The sequence below is a fragment of the Notamacropus eugenii genome, chromosome 3, assembly GCF_028372415.1.
Source record: "Notamacropus eugenii isolate mMacEug1 chromosome 3, mMacEug1.pri_v2, whole genome shotgun sequence".
NCBI lineage: Eukaryota > Metazoa > Chordata > Mammalia > Diprotodontia > Macropodidae > Notamacropus > Notamacropus eugenii.
In genome coordinates this window covers 263,404,795-263,429,029 of record NC_092874.1, presented here as the reverse complement: position 1 = coordinate 263,429,029, position 24,235 = coordinate 263,404,795, and the positions used below count along the sequence as shown (strand labels likewise).

General features: G+C 37.3%; 1 protein-coding gene across 1 annotated transcript in view; it reads right to left on the bottom strand.

Annotated features, from left to right (window-relative positions):
• The window catches only part of TMTC2 (transmembrane O-mannosyltransferase targeting cadherins 2), a 518,935-nt gene that overhangs the window by 242,989 nt on the left and 251,711 nt on the right, over nt 1–24,235 (bottom strand). Inside the window, 1 exon segment of the mRNA XM_072655497.1 lies at nt 10,774–11,602. Coding sequence (XP_072511598.1) covers nt 10,774–11,602 — 829 coding nt within the window.

Genomic DNA, 24,235 nt, shown 5'->3' with positions numbered 1-24,235 from the left:
CAGGAGAAGAAGAAGAAGAAGAAGAAGAAGAAGAAGGAGAAGAAGAAGAAGAGGAGGAGGAGGAGGAAAGGAAGAGGCAAGAGGAGGAAAGGAAGAAAAAAGAAGGGGAGGAAAAGGAGAGGAGGGAGGAAAAGAAGCAGAGGGAGAAAAGGGGGAGGAAGAAGAGGAGGAGGAAAAAGAGAAGAAGGCCTTTATAATAAATATGCATAGTCAAGCAAAACAAAAACCCACACTCCAGGATCACCGGAAGGCACTTCAACCCTTCAACCCCTTTCTTTTACACATGAGAAAGCTGAGACTTAGAAAAGCTAAAGGCCTTGCCCATCATCACACAATCACTAAGTATCTGAGGTAGGATATGAAGCCAGGTCTTCCTGCCTCCAAATCAGCACTCTACCCGCACCATGCATCTTTTCCTAACCAATAAAATAAGGGAGCTGGATGAGAGGACATCTAAGATTCCTTCTAATCCTAAATCTATGGTCTTATGATGCTAACTGTACCTTGCCATGCTAAGTGTTAAAACACAGTTGGGACACTTGAGCCTGGATAGAGGAAAATGCGTCCAAAGGATCTTTTCCTTAAAACTTCTTCTACCCAGCAATCACCTAAACTAGGGTCAATGAGTTCTGGGGAAAAGATAACTCTGTTAACATTCAGTTTTTGCTGGATCTCTAGACTGTCACATAGACTCTGGTGTGCCAGTTCAGGGTTCAGTAGGGATCTGTATACTGAGTCAGGTCCTGGATCTGTCACTTACTATATGCAAGTAAGTCATCCAAACTCTCTGTCCGCAGGTTTGTTATCTGTAAAATGAGGGGCAGCTGAGTGATACAGTGGATAGCACACTGGACCTGGAGTCAGAAACTCATATTCCTGAGTTCAAATCTGGTCTCAGACACTTTCTAGCTATGTGACCTGGGTAATTCCCTTCACTCTGTTTACCTCAATTTCCTCATCTGTAAAATGAGCTGGAGAAGGAAATGGCAAACCACTAGAATATCTTATCAAGAAAATCTCAAATGGGATCACGAAGAGTCAGATGACTGAAAATGACTGGACAACAAAATGAGATGATTATTTCTATAATGTATTAATAATTAATTAGTGAATTAGGACAAAGTTTTTTTTTTTTTCCACTTTTCTACATCCTCATCCAGAAATCAACCAATGTGGGAAGTCTTGCTCGAAGACTTACCTGTTCAAGATGGCTAAGATCTAATCAAAGACAGTAAAGAAATTCTAAGTTTTGGTGAATAGGCAGATTCCTGATCATTTTATTTACTCAGATAGGTCTGGGAAAATATGGATTCTCCCTTTCATCAGAAAGGTGATATGAAAACTGATAAATCTAAGGTTTGGATGCTCAGTGTCAAGTACCTTAAGACCCTCTTTAGAATAAGCACACCTCATTATAACATTCATTCTCATTAAATGTTAACTAATCAAAGTTGATTGCCACCTTCAGGAATACCCACTCTTCTAAGGGCATATATACAGTTAGCCCAACACCATGACTCATCTTTGGTCAAAGAGAGAGATGGCCAAATGACCATTCCTTTTTCTTAATAATATGGTAACATAATGAATAAAATTATTAGTTACTATGGAATCACATAGAAACTATATCTCTTGAACTTTTTAGATGTCATAGAGCTATGTTTTCTGAGATCTTTCTAGCTCTAACTCTGATTCCAAAAATAATTAGAGAATGAAAATATTTTCAAACTAATCTATCTGTCAGGCATAAGTATCTTATAATTTGCTTCCTCCAAAGCCTCAGAATCAATAGAAATGACCATTTAAAAACAATGTTCTAGAAATAATTCCCACTTGCCAATTTGAAAGTTTTTAATTTTCTAAATTAGCTCTGAGAATAAATGAGAATTAAATGAGATCCCCTGCATATTCACTGCCCACAAATATGCAGTTCTTCCTATAAATCTGGTTAGTGAAAGATGTCATGATTCCCATGATGGAATCCTTCATTGTACGTTAGTTTTCTCAGTTATTTCCACTCATGTTTTTACCAAATGCATTTTGCATGGGTGCAGATGGTAAACTTAATAGCTTAGATTATTCAACCAATTCTCCCTGGAGAATGGGGCTAAGAAATTCAATTACCACCCACTATCTTAAATAAATAAAAACTTTATTAGTAAGCTACAGCTTTATAACATGCATAACTAATTCTTAATAAACACCAATCAGAAATATCATTTGAACTAATTATTAAAACAAAAATCTATATTCAAAACAGGGACACAGTTTTCTAACAAATTTTCCAGTAACCTTCCATGTGCTTTCAGAAATATTTTTAGGACTTCCTTTCTTTACTGACTAAAGGTTCTTCTTAAAGCCAGGATACTCCCTCAAAACTTCCAGAATGCAAAATAACTCCTTTAACTGACAGAAGATCTTAGAAATATGTGCTCCATAGCTGGTTTTGGTTCCTACTGACTTGGAAGCTTCAGCTTTTTGAAACCTTTAAGTAAACAGGGTCTTTACCAAAAAACACTCCTGCCTATTTCTTACAAGCATCAGATACTTAGCCTCGATACTTCAGAGAAAAACTTTTTTTTTGAGGGATTTGTACATAAGCAGAATCATTCTCATTCTCCTTAGCTCCACAAGGCAGAACAAGTGGAAATAGTAGTGATATAGATTTAGACTCAATGTAAGGCAAAGGATTCTAATGATTAGAGTTGATCTTAAGTGGATGTGGGCAAGTAGGTGGCACAGTGAATAAAGCACAGTGAATACAGAACTTATCTTCATGAGTTCAAATCTCGCTTCATATGCTTACTAGATGTGTGACCCTGGGCAGCTACTTAACCCTACATGCCTCCGTTTCCTTATCTGTAAAATGAGTCAGAAAGGGAAATGGCAAACTACTCTAGTATCTTTGCCAAGAAAATACCAAATGTAGTCACAGAGAGTCAGACACGACTGAAAAAATGACTTAACCAAGATGACAAATGGAATGTGCTGCTTTAACAATGAGTGTATCTCATTTTCACTAGTGATTATCATGAAGTCTTGTATGAATAATTATTGGAGATATCATAGAGAAAACTCCTAGATTGGACTACAAAGCCTCTGAGATGCCTTCCAACTCTAAAATTCTTTAAAATCACATTCTATTATGCTCAGGAATTTCTGAAAAGGAATATCTATTTTGGGAAAACAAAAAATTTGCAGGATGCAAAGTCCATAGTGACTTTACTTCCATCTTAGTTTAAATTTTCTTCAATTTTAAACTGTTTTCAAAAGTAAAGCTCTAAGTCTCTGGCATATATATGTTTGAAAGTTGTTAAGCGCTTTGATTGTTTTTCTCTGAATGTATATGAAACTTGAAACCATGTGAAACTTATCTGTAATCAGGGAAGGATATTGAAAATACACTACAAGAAAGAGAAAATGTCAGATTTGGAATATTCTAAGAAAGAAGTTCTTAACATGGGGTCCACATTTCACTGGGTCAGTGAAACTGGATGGGGAAAACAAAATTACATCTGTATTTTAATGTAATTATTATATTTTGAAATTGTATCTTTTATTTTTATGCATTTAAAAGGGTAATTCTGAAAAGGGGTCCACAGACTTCAACAGATATACAAAGAATCTAAAACGTACAAAAAAAGTTAAGAATACTTACTCTAGTTGATAAAATCCAGAATATTATTGCCAAATTTGCCATTCAACTGACTCTTCTGAGTCCAATACCATTATCTTAATCACTCAGTAAAGACAATAAAAGGGAATAAAAATTCTAAAGATTCTGTAGCCACCATATTAGCAACCAAAAAAAAAAAAAACATTTCTTGCCTTAATTGATTCAACAATCAATGAAAATTTGCTAAGTGCTTACTGTTTACAACATCTTAACAAATTTGTGTTAGATCTATAAATTTAGTAATACTTATTTTAATTTGCTTGATTTTTCTAATATTAGTGAAATGATATTCTGCACTCACTTTAGTACCCTTGATGTCAGTTAAGATGGGCATGTATAGATTGCTGTTGTCATTTCTCAGTAATTTCCAACTACTTGGTTAGTCATTTCACTAGTCATATATGACTCTTTGTGATAGCATTTGGGGTTTTCTTAGCAAGGATATTGGAGTGGTTTGTCATTTTCTTTCCCAGATCATTTTTACAGTTGATGAAAACAGGGTTAAATGACTTGCCTGGAGTCACATAGCTAGTATGCCTCTGAATTTGAACTCATGAAGATGAGGCTTCCTGATTGCAGACCTGGCACTATATCCACTGCACCACCATGTATCCATGCTAAAAAGAAAATACTAAGATCCAATTATTAATAAATTAAAGTTTTATGTCTAATTCATTGGGGAAAAAAAATCTCATTCTGAGGCTTAAAGTTAAGATGCTAGATATAACCCAATATGTGAGAATGAGTATCTGAGCCTGAAATTCTGCCAAAAAATAAGTCATAAAATGAAAACATTCTTATGAAAAATTCAAACATATCATCATTAGCAAAAAATCATGAATGGCTCTATAAATAGGAAGGTGGAAGTTACTAACAGCATATTCATAAATTAGACTCCAGTTAGCTAACTAGCTCTTTCCAACTTGCATTTATTCAATTTTTATCCATGACAGCTATAAGCATATTTTCAGGGATAAGGGAGGTTTGTCATTTCATGTGTTTAGAAAGCTTACATGGTAGAGGTAGTCGCCAATTAACACAAATTGGTTCCTCTCTAACTAACTGTATGAGAGAGCTCTCTGGGTTCTAGGGTTTTACCTTCCCTGCCTAGGGTCCTGTAGCCAGTGTATGTCAGACGTTGAACTTGGAGACTGATCTTTCCAATATAAAAGTTGTCTCTCTCCACCTTACTCCTTTATCTCTCTATGTGAATGGGTGTTAATTAATTAATATGGTCATTCCATTATCCTGGAAATTTTAGACAACAGGAAAGGATTGTCATTCAGTTTGCTCCAACTGATGAGGGCCAAGCCCTGATTGAATGCGAAGCATGTGTTAAATTAGTTAGTGGTTTGCTTTTTGAAGTTCTGCTGTATGTTTGTTTTGTTTGTTTTTATTTTTAAGCAGGACTTCCCTTTTTCAGTCAACTTAAGGGGCATGCGATATATGGCAAAGAAAAAAATGTGTAACTGAGTTAGGAAATGCATGTAACACAAACATAACTTCAGGAGTAGTTCCTTTTTCTTGATTTCAGCCACATTATGATATTTCCCCATTGAAATGCTACTCCCATAATTCCTCGATCAGGGTATTCATTACCATGGAAGGCTCTGTTATGTACTTGGAATTTTTTTTCCTTTTACAAATGCTAGTCCAATTCCATTATCTCAACCACTCATTAAAAAGGGAATGAAAATTCCAAAGATTCTGTGGCATCTTCATTGCTCCAGTAACCAAAGAGAACATTCCTCTCTTCCTCAAACAAAAATGCAAACATATAAACAGTCATTTAGACACTACTAAGGTACAGCAATCAACTTTGCCTAGTATTTTCTTGACATTTTCTTTCTGCTAATGAGGTGGTACTTGTGGTTTGAGAAGTCTAAAATCAACTATCATTCCTCCACTATCCAGACTTGAACTCTGAAGTTGTAGTGTGGTGGTTATTTAATACAAGTTTTATCCACCAATTATTATATAAAATAGCTGTATACAATCAGCTAGTGACTGACCATTACCTCTTGGACCCAGGCCTCCCAAAGGAAGTCAGATAACAGTATGTATTATAATACATTCCAAAGACCCTTCCAATACAAAATACAAGATGATCAAAGATCTGTGCCCTGATGACTTAAGCGGCTTAAAATCTTGTTCTTTTGTAAGGCATCGAATAATGTCTACAAAATCTGCTAATGCTTTCAAGAGCCCAAAGAAGAAATTAATCAATGAAATGACTATAATTGGAGATAAGCCTACAGAAAACCAAGTATGTTAGATGTTTAATCTACCTTGCGGCTTAGATTAACTCTTCAGGAAGTCTCTTGCTAATTGGAATTGCTAAGTGCTTTGTATATTGATAAAAAAAAAAAATAGAGAGTAAACCAAGCAACTAAAATTAATTGGAAAACATTGCTCCAAATCCCAGAGGATTGTTATTTCTTTCCCTACACAGATTCTCACGTTTCGTCCAGATTACCTCAGACAACATAAGAAGCCAGTTGCTATGGCCTTCCCTATGTCCCTGATGATACCAAACATGGTAATACCAGTGTCATTGGTTTCCAGAACTGCCTGATTTACTCCCACAGCATAGCTAAACTGGAATATTCCCCAGTGATCGGCCCATCATCCCCATTTTTATGATCAGAGAAATTGGAGCACTTTAAAGAACGAACCTTATATCAAAATCAAATTCATGTTACAAAAGATGGGCGTTGAATCCAAAATGAGGCCATGCCACTGTAATGTGTACCAGGCACCTACGCGGGTACTCATTTTTAAATATCTTAGGCACACAACTCAGGTGTGCTATGTATTTCCTTCAGTTTATTCTCTAGTGTAAGTCACTTCTCTAATTAGATTTTAAATATCACCACAGAAGGGAACATATTTTCTGCCTTTTCTTGGGATTCCATGACACATAAGCTTGACCTCCTCTGGAATTCCTGGTCAAAGCAGCGATGGTCAATCGTTACCTGATTGTATATGTATAATTATGTACATAAACATATATGTGTATAAATGGGGTGAATAAAGCACACACACACACCCACTAGAATACTTTGGCATGATAAAAAGAGCTAGTCACAGGACCTTGGTTTGAATTTCAGCTCTGTAACTTATTAGCTAGCTGACATTATAGGCACATACATACATATACACATGTGTGTATATATACACACATACATGAATACATATAGGCTTATGTGTGAAGAGAGAAAGAAGGAGGAGGAGGAGAGAGAATGAGGGAGGGAAGATAGGTGGGAAAGAGAGAAAGAAATTGAGGGTGGGCAGGGCTAGGTCGTACAATGTCTAATATGCTAAGCCAAGACTTAAGAAGATGTGAATTGAATTATTTTCAGACACTATCTATAATCCTGGGTAAATCACTTAATCTCTGTTCATCTCAGTTTCCTCATTTGTAAAATGCAAGTAATAACCGCACCTATGTCCCAAGGTTCTTTTAAAAATCAAATGAGATGATAATTACAAAGTGTTTAGCAGAGTGACTGATACATAGTGGGTGCTTTATAATGTTAGTATATATGTATGTGCATGTGTGTATACATACATATGTATATAGACACATATATATGCATATATATTTATAAATATATACATATTATATGTGTATGTATGGTATATAAATATCTATGTGCATGTATGTATGTGTGCATATATGTATATACATATACACATATATACCAGTGGCATTTATTCATTTAATAATCATTGGGCACCTCTGATGAAATGGATGAAAGTGGATGAAAGTTACAGTCATAAGTATTTGAAGCTGGAAGATACTTGAAAATTATTATCTCTAATCCCTTTATTTTAGAGGTAAAGGAAAAGAGCCCCATGAAACAGAAGGGAATCCCACAATGTCACCTAGCTAGGAAGTCACAGATCTCAAATTTGAACCTAGGCCTTTTGACTGGTCCTTTGTATCAATATTCTTTTTATCACACCAGACTATTATGGGGAGGAGGGGAGTGTTTTATTCATCCAATTGGCCTAATGAATACTAATAAATAAATATGGCAAAAAAAATCAACAGAAGAAAGTAGCAAATAGTGTAATAGGTTATAATATTTCATTGACATAATGTGTGTACATCACTGAAGCATGTTCAACATAGCTAGGCAAAATTAGTCACAGTATCCTCCTTGACCCTGGATGTGCAAAATGATTTACAGATTGACTTTTTTTCAATTTCCTTGAGTTTATCATAGTGTCATAAAATCAGAGAGTTGGAAGGCATCTCATTATGTGCCAAGAGAATCAGAGAAAAGCAGTTTCTAAGTACAGGGAAGCCCCTTCATATACATACTCACACGCCATTTTCAAAGGAATAACATTCCACGGCAAACTCTTAAGATTTCTTTTAGTAGGAGGATTTGAGTTCAGATGATCAATAACCTGGGCAGAACTCACTAATGAGAAAAGCCACAGGAAGGCTTTTCTTCCCCTTCAGATAGCGCTCAGTAATGGTAAATACTGGCCCCTTTTAAGTGCCTGAGCTCTCCTGTGGAATCCCTGCTATCTATTTTTCTTTAATCAACTCTATTGGAGTGTAGGTAATTAGAACTCTGCTTAAGAAAACATTTATGTTTGCTGGCTGAACCTGCCAAGGTCTATTTTCTCTGTGGCTTTCCTTGGGTTTGTTGGCCAATAGAGAATGAGGAGCTGTCCCCAATGTACTTGTTCTATCAAATGGGTAAAATAATATAGACATGAACTAAATACTCCAGAGTTAAGTATGGCTTCCTGCACAAGTTAAGTCCTCCAATATTTATGTACAGGCAGATTTTTTTTTTCTTCAGCATCCAGGTTTGTGATTCCATCAGCACAGGGAGCTCTTAGTAAGTAAGTTCTTCAGCTAATGCAGAACTCTCACCTTCTTTGTGACTTAGAGTCTTAGAAAGGTTTCGGAAGGAATCAAGAGATTGAGTGACTTGTCCAATCTCACTGAGCCACTAGCTATGAGAGATGAGACTTAAACTTAAGTCTTTATTGCCCTGAGGCCAGCCAGCTCTCTAACCACTACACCATACTGCCCCTTTTGAGAAAGAATGATCATGAAAATTCAGTCACATACAGGGTATCCCAAAGGCCTTAGAAGTATAGTTTGGGGCTATTAAAGTTTAAAATTACACTAAGACTTTTGGAATACACCATACAGTAGTTGAATTTTTACAAAGTACTTCACATTTTCCCTCCCCCTTACTCATATACATATACACCATACACATACACACACACACACACACACATACACACACACATACACAGAGGCAGGTTGTGTTGGTCAGTCATTTTCAGTCATGCCTGACTCTTTGTGACCGCATTTTGGGTTTCCTTGGCAAAGATACTGGATGGGTTCACCATTTACTTCTCCAGCTCATTTTACAGATGAGGAAAGTGAGGCAAACAGGGTTAAGTGACTTGCCCAGGGTCACACAGTGAGTAAGTGTCTGAGGCCAGATTTGAACTCAGGAAAATGAGTCATATTGACTTCAGGCCCAACACCCTGTCCACTGTGTCATTTAGCTGCCAGTCAGGTAATATGAATATTATTATTCCCAGTTCACAGATGAGGTACGGAAAGGAAAGGTTAAAAAATATTAACTGACTTTTCCAAGATCACACAGTTAGTCTGTGACAAAATCTGAACCCAGTTCTTGTGCTTTCAAGTCCAGCGGTCTTCCCACCATACAAGATTGACTTGGGAAAATTAGATTAAAATCATCAAAAAAGGAAAAAAAAAGATGAAATCAGTATCAAGGAAAATACTTGTGTTTCACAAATACACATGTAACATCAACTGACGAGCAACCAAAGTCATGAACGCCAAATGCAAGAAAAAGTGGTTTAAGATTTTAAAAACAAAATGCTAGTGCAGAATCAGAATCTTTGGCCTAATTTAGTAAGCCATCTTTCTGCACTCGAAACATAGTTATTCCCACTGTGTGTTTCCTATTCTTATTCATCATTTAATTCCCTACACAAGAGTAACCCATAGTAACAGATGTGGATCATTCAAAAACACCTCAAATCCAAATGCTTTTATTTATTAATTTTTTCCTCTGGTGATGTATGCCAGAGTTGATTTCCTTTTCTGAATTAGGAAAAAGTTCAAACATATAACAGCCCTTTTGCTACATGATAAGTGAGTCATCTCCCCAAAGCAATTAGTAATTCTTAAACAAGAGCAATTTGAGAAGAATTTGGTAACACCTTAATTATTCTGTCTGGTAGAAAACCATTAGACTAATTCCTGTCACATGGGCACATCGACACCTGGAGATATGATTTCGAAGATCCAGGGCCAATTTTAGATCCAAATCTTTTCAAGACTTTAATGTGTCTTATAGTTAACACCTCAAATAATACTTTGAAAACATTAGCACCATAGTAAATGAAAGTGGGATAAGCGAATTTTTAGTATGTGAAAAAAAGGATCTTTCTAAGATTACAATCATAGGTCTAGAGCCAGAAGAGATATCTGAGGATGTCAAGACTATACCAATCAATGAACATTTATTAAGTATCTATTATTTGCCAGGAATATTAACAGATAAGAAGACTACAGTAAAGAGATGTTCATGAGACCACAGATCTAGGGCTGGGAAGGATTTTAGAGGCTAGTTAGTCCAACCCCTCACTTTATAAATGAAAAGATGGCAATCCAGGGACTTGGCCAAAGTCATGGAGGCAAAAAACAAATCCAAGCCCTTTGACTCAAGAGGCAATACCAACTATTCAGTCTCCTTTCACATATTGAATCAAGGTACCAAACATGCTCTCCAAATTCTATAGAAGTCTTGATCACTTTGAGCAAACTTATTCAGGTCCATGGGGACACAGTTCTATATTTTAATTATAGAAACACTGAATGGTTCTATCAATCTGGTTTATGATCCATCTAGTTTAGAAGGAAAACTTGTATACAGAGTGCAAAATAAAAGCTAAACAATTTTCTTTTTTTCTTCTTTTCACTTAAACGTGACAAAAACAGTAAAGGACAGATAGACAAATCAAATTTGTAACTGTATGAATGGATGGATGGATTAATGAATGAATAAATAAAAGATTACCTTTTGCTGGGTTGACTTTTATCCCTGACCTATATAGCATCTCCTCGTTCTGCCAGTCCCCATTCCTGATGGCAGTCTTGAGTCCGTAAAAAATAATTAGTGCACCTGTGGCGTAAAAAATCAAACTCTTGAGAAAGCGCTTTTGGGCTTTGACATAAAGGGCTCTGGCACCTACTGTAATTAAGAGGCAGAAGCCCATACTAGGTATATACAGCACACGCTCTGCAATTACAAAGCCAACATAGAAAAACAGATTTGTGGCAGGGACAAAGGGGACTATTAACAAAGACAGAGACAGAACAACAATATTCTCTGTGGAAGGAAGCAGTGACCCCTGGGGGACGTGCTCTTTAATGCCATTCTCTGCTTTCTCTGCAAAGTTGGGCTTAGGCTCCAAGTCCCGGTACTCTGCGTCTGAGTGGCAGCTGTGCCCATTTGCATTCTGCCTGCCATTGGTAATGGCTTTCCCATTGCACTCTCTCTTGGTGCTTGGGCTCCTCAGGCTAAAGTACGCAAGGAGAAAGAGTCCAGTATAGAAGGCCACAGTGTGGAGATTTCTCCAGTCACAGATGGTTTTTATCAGTGGTACTGCATCCATAGACCAATCAAAGCTGAGAGTATCTGGGCATAACAATAGCCAGAGGTTCTTGGTTGGCAAGTAAAGGAAAGTCAAAGTGCGTGCCACGATGCTGTCTGAATCAGCTGCAGGGTTATCCGAGTTGGAGAAGCTTGGTGGCTTGTTTCCCATCCAGTATAGGCGGGCTCCCAGAAGTGAGGTTCCCCAAAACGTTAGCAAACCAACACTGAGGAAAAGAGGCACATTCTTTCTCTGAAAGAAAGGAGATGGGGAAAAATATTATTAACGGAAGAAAGTGGTTGTATTCCTTATATTCATTTACAAAACTGAAAATTGTACTTTGTAACACAGTTAAAAATGCACCATTATGATCCAAATGGATTACTTCATTTCCATCTGTTTGGAAAGCTACTAAGGTCCTGGTTTACCAAGAGCATTCAATCAGTCTTTTGATTCTCCTTCCCCCCCACCCTTCCTCCCTTCCCCTCTCTCTCTTCTAGTTTGACTTTCAGGTAAAAGTGAAAGATCCATGCTTAAGAAGGTGATGTCTGACACCTCAGGTAGGTTTGATTAGTAAGCAACAAAGCCTCTTCTAGGAAGCCTATCACCTTTTATTTCAAATATTCATTTTCTAAGCTGAGTTTACAAACTGTGCTGTCATAGGTTACCCTGTGCCATCACCCATAACTGGAGGATTGAATGTTTTTAAAACTTTCTGTGTTCTCTACTGATGGCCATATACCTTTGCACTTCAAACTTCCAGGGTTGATGCCATTTTATTAACAATTTCTTATATGAAATGGCTTCCCCAAAGAAAAAGAGGGGAAAAGTCTAAAGAAGGCCAAAGGGTGCTACTGTTCTTCATTAATTCATTTTGTTCATTCAAACATTCATTTTATTTTGGATTACTAGTATTTACTTAGAACAGGAAAACATCAAATATTTCCCCTTCCCTCATTCTTCTGCTCTGTTCTAGTCCCTATGAGAATTATGGAATAAACCACCTTGGGATTGAACTACTTTGATTGATGTGTCTAAGCATGTTCACATTTAGTCAGTTCCCAAGCTTCAGACCAGACCACTGGACCATCCCTCAATGTCCCATGCAACTGTCTACCTTGGCCATCTTGCCATCCACTGTACCACTTAACACTTTAACCTCACCCTCAGTCCCTTTTTTACTTCTTGTTCTGGTCATAATGATAAAATTAATACTACCAATGATCCTGTAAAGAGTGTGTCAATTAGTTGCTCCATCTATCATATAACTATAATCTGTCTATCATCTATCTACCTATCACCTATCTTTTACCTATCTGTCATCTATCAGTCAAAAACTAGAAGGCCAACTTTAGAGGTCATCTAGTTTTAGGTCATCTGGAGGCTCTTGTTTCATATATGAAGAAACAGATTCCAAGATATGTTCTTAGAATACAGATCTAGAATTTGGAGCAACTTCAGAGGTCATCAACAAATCCCTTCATTTTGTGGATGAGAAAACTGAAAGCCTAAGAGGTTAAGTAACTTTCCTAAGGTCAAAAGGAAACAATCACCTATGGCAGGATTTGAACTCATTCCCTGATTCCGGTCATTACTCTTTCCACTGCCTCCTATCCATAAGTTCAAAACCAATCCCTGTGACAATATCACATTTCCATCTCTTCTTCCAATTCTTCCTGCCCAAGTCTTTAGCATAAAGTTTCCATATACTATAAGGCAGGCTTTCACAGGTAACATAGTCTCTTAGAATCTTAAAATCTTGGACTGAAAGGAACTTTAACAGTCATGTACTTCAAGCCCCCAATTAATTTAGAGGTGAGAAAAGTGAAACTCACAAAAGTAAAATGACTTGTCCAAGATCACACGTCTGGTTTTGTTTATTCTACTGCCTCCAACACCCTACCTCACACTGTATCTCTTTGCTGAGCTAGGTACTTAGAAGAGTGATGTTCAACTACAGTTACCAGATTAAATAAAATGAAAATGTCAAATTGCTAGTTTAAAAACAAAACTGAAATAAATAATACTTTGGCTGACCAGGCTCCTTCCTTTTAGGGTGATAAAAATGCCTCATGCACATTTCTCCTCATGTGGTCTAACCTAGAGTGTAACATGTTTTCACTTCCCTTCTTCTAGACGTTATGCTTCTATTAATGAAACACAAAATGACTCCCTCTCACCTTTTAAAGATACTTTTTTCACACTGTTAACACACACTGAATTTATAATCCACTAAATCCCTAAGATCTTCATATGAATTGCTGTCTGGCTGTGACTCCTTTATACTGTATGTGCTCAGCTGATTTTTTGACCCAATGTAGGACTTCGCATGCATCCCTATTAAAACACATCTTTTTAGATTCTACCCTGTCAAGATATATTAAATCCGAAGTCTGTCATCCTACATTCCATATCCCTATTACTTCTACAAATTTGATATTTGGACTATCTATAGTTCATATAATTGATTCAAAACACACACACACACACACACACACACACACACACACACACACACACATGATAAACCCCAAAGGCTATTCCAGAAAGTCAATAATCTAATCTTTCAGTTCAATCATTCAACTAGATCTGAATCTACCAAACTATACTATTTCTTGGACCTACATATCTCCACTTGGCCATAGGTACATCAAGAAAGACTTTGTACAATTTCCAGTGGAAAGATTATTATACTTATGTCAGTTTAGGAGAAACTGATGAAACATGGGAATGGAAACTTCCAGGAACTGTTGGACAATAAGGAGATCTGATGGGTAAGAGGTCATAAGTAGAGATAAGTCAGGAAAGAGCAGACAGTTAAGAACTGTGTATTGGTGAATGCCTGGAGATAGGGAAAGGGGAATTTTATAACAGAGTGGAGTATTTCAAGGATGAGCAGCTGAGAACATAGAAGGGAAACTAAATCAGTTTAGGATCCCCAAAGTCAAAAAATGAAAGTTTCAGGAGAGATAGGATAAGGATTTTTTTAAAAAAAGAACTCTAAATCTGGTAATCTTTCAGAAACCCTGGTTGGGATGGAAGCCAGACTTTGATGGGGGAAAAGGAAGTAGGTGGCGAGAAATGAGGTAATATTTGTAAAGCACTTAGCACAGAGTCTGACATGGAGAACTTAATAAATGCCTCTTTGGAGATCACATATTTCAGAATTCTGAAAGTGAATGGATGGGAGAAAAAAGAAGGTAGAAGTGTTAAAGGCAGACAGCTCTTCTCTCTCTCTCTCTCTCTCTCTCTCTCTCTCTCTCTCTCTCTCTCACACACACACACACACACTTTCTCTCTCTTTCTCACTTTCACACATAAGATAGAATACTGAAGACATTTATACACTACACATGAAAAATCATTATCAGAAAAATTTTCATAAACTCATGAATTCCAGTTGATGCCATGGTTTTTGGACAGATGCTTAACAAATGTCTGTTGAATTCAACTGAATTGTACTGGATTTTTTTTTGGGGGGGGAGGGTTATAATTAAGGCAGGAAGGAAACAAGTAATTTTATAGTATCTACTATGCACCAAGCACTATACTAAGCACTTCCCAAATATTATTTCATGATTCACACAACTCTGGTAGGTAAGTGCTATTATAATCTGCATTTTGCTGTTGAGATAGCTGACAGAGGTGAAATAAATTGTCACATAGTTAAGTGTCTAAGGTAGAATTTGAACTCAGGTATTCCTGACTCCCAGATTAGTGCTCTGTTCACAGCACTACCTACCTAATTTAACATAATTACATTTTCATACTGTATAATCAAATGCATTTTGCTAAGTAGATGTAAACTTCATTCCCTGAAGAGACCCAGTTAGCAAATTTAAATCATGCAATTATTCATTCCACAATATTGATTAGAGGATTTCTACGTGAGGATGTTGGGGATGGAGTAAGTCTTTCAATTCTACATCTATACTCCTACACATTTGTCACCACCTTAGTGACACAGACCTATCACTGCCCAAATCCTTCCACATTTCCTGTTGCCAGGACCTCAGAAAACTTGCAGCCCAGCCTGATACATCGTACTTCCCTCTCCCTGCGTCTTTGGGGCTAATTCTGGATTTCAAGGAACTTAAAGTCCAGCACTCAGTTCATTTCCCATAGTCTGCAATAAACATAAAAGGATGCATGGAAACATGTCTAGCTTGCATTACCAGCCACCATATCTTCATGTCACTTACAAGAGATAAAGGAGCATATCTGATAGTTCCAACCAATAGGACTTTTCTATAAACTACAAAGATACGCTGTTCCTCGATTGTTAGACTAGAGATAAAGATTTAGAAGGAGAAAGATAAGTAATGTTTCTTAGAAATGCACCAATCTAGGAAAAATTGACCATAGGCACTTGAATATACCAATCATGAAAATCATGATAAGCCAAATAAAGGTACATGGAGAAGTTGGCAGAATTTTTTGTTTCCCTTCCAACGCATCTTGAATTCTAGTTATTTCTTCCTAGGTTTTGTTCCTCTTTCCACTGGGGGAATGGAGTTATTGTACCCATGAATACATATCAAGGGAGAATTAAAGAACACTAGAAAATCCACTCAGATAATACCAGAGAATCTAGAATCACACTCCTCTAACATAGAGTTTCTACCTGGTTTCCTTGTTCTCCTTCCTGTGAAGACACTCATTTCTGCAACAGATTATTGTGTTCATCCTTTCTTGCCAAAGAAGACCATGCCATCAGAGAAATGATGACATGACTTGCACTTGACTTTGTTTTGAGTGAGGGAGGGCTGTCCAGGTCACCAGCCTCACTTCTCCTCCAGAGCCATCTGAATCCAGTGACCAGATATTCATCAGGATGACTAGAGATGACCCAGGGTGCACTGAGAGATAAGAAACATTCATCCAGAAGTTGTGGGTCTCTCTCTCTCCTCTCTTCTTTCTCTGTCTCTGTCTGTCTGCCTGTCTCTCTCTCTCTCCCACTGTTTCTCTGTCTTCCTGTCTCTTCCTGTCTCTATCTCTCTGTCTCCCTGTCTCCATCTGTCTGTCTCTGTCTCTCTCTGTCTGTCTCTCTGTCTCTGTCTCTATCTCTCTCCCCACACTGCAAACAAGCATATTCAGAGTGGGAGAAAGGCATATACCCTTATGACTATTGGGAGTAGCTATCTCCATACTTTTACAATTTACATTCCCTGCCTTGCTGACAGTGGCTATACATATCCAAGTGTCTCATCCAAATACGAGACCCTGTGACACATGAGGGCATTTTGTATCTGCGGTGGGAGAGGTGAAGAAAAGAGGGTAAAAGGAGAGGGAGGGGAAGAATGTGAAATGACTACATTTGGCTGGTTTTGCCCAAAGTGAATATGTCTAGGATAAATAGATATTTACTTTTCTTTATTTTTTTGCTTGCAAAGCAAAATGCCTGCAGCCAGTTGATGATTTTTCTCCTTATTTTCTTTTAGATGTTTCCATTTTGCATTAAGAAAGTACTTTTGAAAAGCCCAATAAGCCCCAAGAAAATTATTCAGCCTTTTCTCACTTTGATTCAGTAGAATATGAGTTTCTTACAATTTATATTCAGAATCCCATATGTCTTTCTTTAATGTGTAGTATATAATATATTAACACCATCTTGTTTGAAAGATTACATAAATAAATTATGAGCAGACGTTTATAAATGTCTGGCTCAAAGAATAATTCAGGGTAAGTAAAGAAAAAAATAGTAAAAATGCCAGAGAAAATAAAAAAACAATAAAACGGCCTGTGGGTGTGTTAATAAAGTATAGAAATAAAGATAACAGAAAGTAGAAAGTAAAGAGATTGTGTTTGTCCTTCGTTGCTGAAGAAGACCATGCCATCAGAGAAATGACAACATGACTTGCACTTGACTTTGTTTTGAGTGAGGGAGGGCTGTGCAGGTCACCAGCCTCACTTCTCCTCCAGAGCCATCTGAATCCAGTGACCTGATATTCCTCAGATAACCAGGATGCACTGGGAGGCCTTGGATCATTTAGGCCAAGGTCTTTGCAGGTACTCACTTAGGATGAGGCAATGCCCTGTCATGGAACCACAGTAGAGACGTGTGAAACCAAGATATACGACGTTGCTGAGTCTGAAATGTTTCCTTCGAAGTCTGGGAAAAGTAACTTTATACTAAATGACTGCTATCAAATGGCCTTAGTCAGGGGAAAACACGTTCTTGAGTCTTCTTATTTCTGAAAAGGCGGGATAACGCTACATGGAATTCTGGTTCTTTTTCCTCTATAATAGTGATACAACAATTTGTCAGTCCTCTCATTCTCAGATGCTCAGAACTTCAGAGTGAAATGAGGTGACCAGATGCAGGTAGGGCCCACAGAACATGAAGTGCTTGGGCTTAAAGTCAGGAAAATCTGAGTTCAAACCTTCACTCAGATACTCACTAGCTGTGTGACCCTGAGCAAATTACTTAATCTCTGCGTTCCTTCCTGTCCTTTTCTGTAAAATGAAATGGCTATACTCATTGACCTCTAAGATTCTTTCCAGCTCTAAATTGGCGATCCTTTGATTCCCTGACAGGAGCACCTTTCCCACTTTATTCTTTATTTATTTAAGTAGCGAAGTAAATAGAGTACTGGATTTGAGATCAGAAAGACCTGAGTTCGAATTCTACATCATACTCCAATTAGGTATGCGACCCTCTCAGCTTCAGTTTTCTTATCTGTAAAATGGGGATAATAATAGGGTCTACCTCACAAGTGTTTCTGAGGAGCAAATAAAGCAGCACATGTAAAGTGCAGTGTCAACCTCCAAGTACCATATAAAAGCTCCCTGCTATAAATTTGGTGATTTTGATCATTATCCTAAACAAAGAAAAGCTATAGATCTTCGTTCCTTTGGCTCTGAAATATCACCTGCTCCAAAGCTTAATTTTTTTAGATCTCCCCCCATCAAAAAAAAAATAACTAAAAGGAAATAAAACCATGGGAAAAAGCTTTCATAGTTTGATTTGAGAAACAAATTGCAATGCTTATGCCTCTTCCATTACATAAAGAAGAAACTACCCATTTGGAGAAGAAAAATCGGAAGCAAAATAGTGCATAAAGAAGATTAATACTGAGAAATAATTCTGTTGTGCCCATGCAGCAAAATTCCATTTTTATACTTTGGATCAGGGCCAAGATAATCTGTTATAATGAGGATTTTTAATAAAAACTAAATCCAAAATTGGAAATTTATGCTGGGGAGGGGGAGGGTTAGGGCAAAGGGACCTGCAGGAGATGGGAGAAAACAGAAGGATGTTTAAGTTTCTACTAGGAAACAGATTTAGTCCTGGGAGCCTGGGGGGAGGGGAAACGGATATAACAGAGCCAGGAAGCCCCAAAGGAGGTCAGCCTAAGCAGGTTTCTTTGCTGTCTGTCACATCAGAGGCAGCCAAGGGAAGTAATCTTAAATGTGTAAGAATCTCAAAAGGGAAACTGGACTAATGCATGGCAGAAGGCTATGTGTTTAAACCCCATCTGAACTGAGGGGAAGTGCTTGAGACACTGGAAGCTGTTGCCAATGTCTGGGCACTGAACAGGCTCATAGCTGTATGTTACCACAGTCCCTATTATTTGATAAATTAGCATTTCTTTCTGTAATCTGTAAAAGGAGTTTTTCTGTACCAGAATATCCCTCATTCCTATCTTCCTCAACTTGTTCCTAATCTCATTTTACATCAGGAATAAGGATAGGGATTGCACCTGTGAATTCATTGTTACAAGGAACTCCCAGAGGAGGAAGTACCCTCTACCAGTGCAGGTCAACAACTTTTCTACAACCTAGGATCATGAGTTGCCTAGAGCACTAAGAGATTAAAAACCTTGCTTGTGTCCCAGGGCCAGTACATGTCAGAGGCAAAACTTCAGCTTAGGTCTTTCTGACTCCAAAGTCAATTCTCTATTCCCTACTATATGCTGGCTCTCTCTCTATCAAATATAAAATCTTCATTCCCCTAGTTCACTGTAAGTTTCTTGTGAATAAAATGTTGTCTTTTATTTTTCATTTTGCTTCCCCAGCACTTAGAACAGTGCCTTGAATATAGCAGGCATTTAAAATATGTTGGTTTCGATTGATATCTATTACTTTGAAATATTAGTTGAATAGTTCTTAATAAAAAAGGAATACAAAATAAAATTAACAATTAGAAACGAGTAAGTTACCATTTGTTTTGATCGTGTGTGTGTGTGTGTGTGTGTGTGTGTGTGTATGTGTGTGTGTATACTGGAGGTAAAGGGAGCATGAAATTGTAAATATTCTAATTTTAAGTAAAACTGGAGTCTGTAACTGCTCAGACACTTAAAAGCTGTGTGATCCCAGGCAAGTCACTTAAGTGCTCTTTGCCTTAATTTTCTCAATCATAAAATGGAGTACTTACAGCAACTTACCCTATACGGTTGTTGTAAGGATCAAATGAGATCATATTGGTAAAGTGCTTAATACAATGCATGGTACATAGTAAGTGTTTAATAAATGTGTATTCCCTTCCTTCTTCTTATGAATGAGTGATATTTCGTAGAGCTACTTCAGAATTAGTCATAATTTTATTTTTTTATTACTTTAGCATTTGGAGAAGTCAAATTGGTCAAATGTAAATTTTTATGGTCATTCAGCCATTTTTCAGTCATATTCAAATCTCTGCAATCCCATTTGGAGTTTTCTTGGCAAAGATACTGGAGTGGTTTGCCATTTCCTTCTCCAGTTCATTTTACAGATGGGGGAACTGAGGCAATCAGTTAAGTGACTTGCCCAGTGTCACACAGATGGTAAATGTCTGAAGCAAGACTGACTGACAATATATATTTGCACATGAATTTTCTATATATTTTTAAAAAGAAATCTCCTTTGTGATACTTCATCAACTATCATTGTCTCCTTTTTTCATATGCAAAACAACTTCTATGTATGAACAATGTATAGACCTTGACTCTGCTCTCCCTCATCCTGCACGGTCAATTGATTATCAGTTATCATTTCCAGTGCCTCGTCTCTCAAACATGGTCCCTTCTCTCCAATCCCGCCTATCCAAATTCAGGGTGTCATCATCTCTCCTCTGGTATATTTTAAGCTGCAGCATTAAACTCCTCCCAAAACCTTTTTTTATAGAGGGTTCACAACTTCCTGGCAACTCTGTTTCCCACTGGCATCTCTGCTTGACTTCCATTCCAACAAACCCCATGCTCTTTTACAAATTAAGTGGCTCAGTGGATAGAGGGCTGGGCCTGGAATCAGGAAGACCTAAGTTCAAATCTAGCCTCAGAAAATCAGTAGTTGTGCGAAAATCTCTTAGCACAGGGTCTGGCACATAGTATGTATCATCTAATTGCCTATTCCCTATCAAGCACCAACTGCACCTTGTCAGCTTCTTTTGGGTTGTCATCCTTACCTGGATTGTAAGCTCCTTGAGGATAGGAACTGTCCCTTTTTCTAATTTGTATTGCCAGCACTTAACCTGGCACATGGTAGGCAATTAATATTTTATTACATTGTAATTCATAAGCAATAAGATTCATTAGCAAATATGTATAAATAAGAATAATAAGCAAACAACCTCTTTGAGCCTACGTTTCCCATAGTCTTCTCTGAGAGCTTTCTCACACCACATACACAAGGATCAATCTCCCACAAACCTGGCTAAACACTATGTCTCTATTTTCCCAACAGAAAAATATCTAATCTTAGGAAGTGTTGATCTATTCCTAAGATACATAAATACACCATCTTAAAGAATTAGCTCATTTATTTCCTGCAAACTCTGAATATTGGGTATTGACATCGAAAACTTTGCTGAACTCATCTTTATCTACTTCTAAAGGAATAAATTTGAGACCATGATATGAATGACATAGACCTATATTGGCAATACTTATACAAAACATTAGCTGATCTTTTTGTCCCAGGTATATCAATTTGGGTGCCATTAACTAAAAAGCTGAGATTGTGGCAATACATGAAGTTGAGTATTAAAATTCTAGACATAAAAAACTCTATCCATCTATAATGTGCCAGTGAGTGTCATAAATACCCCTACATTGTCAAATTAAGTATTTTCATTTGTAAAGGCACATAAGGTAAATGGATACTAATTTAGAAATGTATATGATAAATCTCAGTACACATTGACCTCAATGCATCCCTAAACTCTTCTGTATTACCTTGCTTAGCACATGCTTTATAACTCTTTAGCACTAAATTTTCTAAGCTCCACTATAATTATACTGAAGAAAACAGCCTGGGAAATCGGTCTGTGGCACCAATCCTGCAGAAGCTCAGTCGTCACCTGCACCTTGAAAGACACATGGCTTTTCCACTAGACAGAGCTTACGTCACTATATTTTCCACCTGTCCTCCCAGACACACCCCCTCCCAAAAAAAACCAAGTGTCAGCGTAGAAATCCCTATGTCTATTTTGCTTATGATGCAAGATTTTTTTGTCTAGGATTTATTTGTAAAGCATAGGAAGAAAGGGAGAAAGTATATCTTTAAAAGTTTAAACCTGATTAAATTTTGCCAGTTGTTCTAATGATAAGACTGGCTTTGATTTTCAAAAAAAAATGAATAAATTTAGCTTTATCCAAAGGTAGAGACATCTATTTTCATATACCATCATTTATTTACAAGTTCAGTTTGCTTCAAGGGCTTCCACGTAAAATGGCTTTTTTAACCTACAATTGAACTCTATTTTCATTGAAAAAAAGATTTTTGTGTTTTCCATTACAAAGTTTTGGGAGATTTTTTTTCCCTTAAAAAATCTTGGAAGATGCTGAATAGAAACCAGTCATGAAAACTTGATAGGTAATTGAAAGTCTTACCTGCAATTCTCTGATATGCATCTACATACCAAGGGAACATAAAGACATAATCTAATGCAGCCAAATTTGTGGGAGAGTTTCTTCTGTGTACAGTGTGTGGAGGCTCTCAGAGAAGAGCTTATGGGAAACGTGGACTCAAAGAGACAACTGTTTGTATATCCTTTTTGTTTGTACCTTTCTATTTGTTTATTAGATTGTAGGGACAGGGCTGTCTTTTGCCTCTTTTTCATATCCCTAGCATTTAGCACAGTGTCTTCCCACAGTAGGCTCTTGATAAATGTTTATTTATAGATTATTGATTGGATGAGTCTTCACTTACTGAGATGCATGAAGCTAAAACAGTGGAGTAGAGAAGCACTCAGCCAACCTCTCCCAAAAGTCCCCCTCCAAAACAACTTTAAAGTAATGCCTCAGATCGAATTCTGGGGAGGGACAGAGTCAACAAAAGATCAAGAGGATGCATTCTTTTCACCCAAGATAACTGAGGAGGTTGGAAGGAGAGATGTGTGACATAGCAGTGGAGGCTGGCTAGGGACTAGATCCAGAAGAAAGAACTGCAGTGATTTTTTTATTTATGAATATTTGATAAACTCTCTAAAGAGAACAGCTCTTTTCCCTTGACAAAAAAGAATCTGATTCATGAGTACGCAGATTTAACTGCTGGAAAGGAGGCAAGGCTAGCCAACTCCTAGCATTATTAAGAGTTTGGAGTATGCCAGGCATTGGATTAAGCACTAGAGATACAAAGAAAGGCAAAACTTTGTCCCTGTTGAAAAGGATCTTACATTCTAACAGGGAAGGTAACATACAAACAATTATGCACATACATGATCTATACAGATTACAGGTAACATAATCTCAGAAGGAAGACATTAGTAGTAAAGGAATAGGACCTCCACATAAGATAAGCTATTATTAACTTAGTCTTAAAAGAAATCAGGGAATGTAAGAGATGGAGGTGAGGAGGGAAATCATTCCAGGGAGCAGGCTAGCTTCTAAAAGATATGGAGTGAGAAGATAGTTTGTCATGTGAGAGAAAAGGCACGTAGGCCAGTGCTGCAAGATCTTATAGTTCATGGAAGACAGTAAAGTGAAAAGAGAATGGAAAGGTAGGAAGGGGCCAAGGGATGAAGAGCTTTAAAAGCCAAAGATAAAGATCCTCTTAGTGTCAGGCAATGAGACTCCACTGGTTTCGTTGGTCTCTCTAAAGGCTGGTCTGCTCCAGAGTGAGGCAAGGATGGAGGTATTGATTAAGGCCACATTCCAAAAGTGGAGACTAGGTATAACAGGAATATCTGGTTTGCCTGTGTTACTAAACACCTCCAATCCTAACTTTACAAGTGCTATAATAATATTCACCTGCAAGTTGCCATATAAACGGAAAAAAAAAAAACCCTCCTGATATAAATCCTCCAAAAAGTCATGCGCTATATAAATGTGTCTACGGAAAGGAGTAAAAAGGAAAAAAAAAATGAATCTGAAGAAGCCTCTGCCATTCTAATGGATGAGTTTTATTTTTTTTTTCTGAAATGTAGAAAATATTTCTTCTAGTGTAGAGTGAGCATAGTGAATGTTATATGAAATGGCATGGCAAAACACAATCTTCCAGCTTTTAACTACACAACAGAAGAAAAACTGCCACCAATATGATAGCAAGCTTTGTCATTTGTCTCTAATCTTTCAGAAAAAGAAAATTAAATTTGAGCGAAATGGCTACTTTCAATGCCAGAAAAATGTAAAGATGCTGACACCGAAAGCTGTGTGTGACTTGCTTCTTGGCAAACAAACCGAAATAAATGACTTGAGTCAAAGGCCCATTTAATCCCAAATTAAACCCTTGGCAACATCTAGGCATTTAAATAATAAAAGAGACACAAACCAGTATTAAGTATTGTACATGGTGACAAAGTCAACTGACAAAATAAGCCACACAGACATAAGAGAAATCTTCCATCCTGAAGGAAGCAAATATTAAATATGGAGTCGGGAAACCTAGGCTACATCCTGGATATATCCCTCAGCCCCGTGTGATCATGAGTAAGGCACTTCCACTCTCTAGTCTTTATTTCTTATT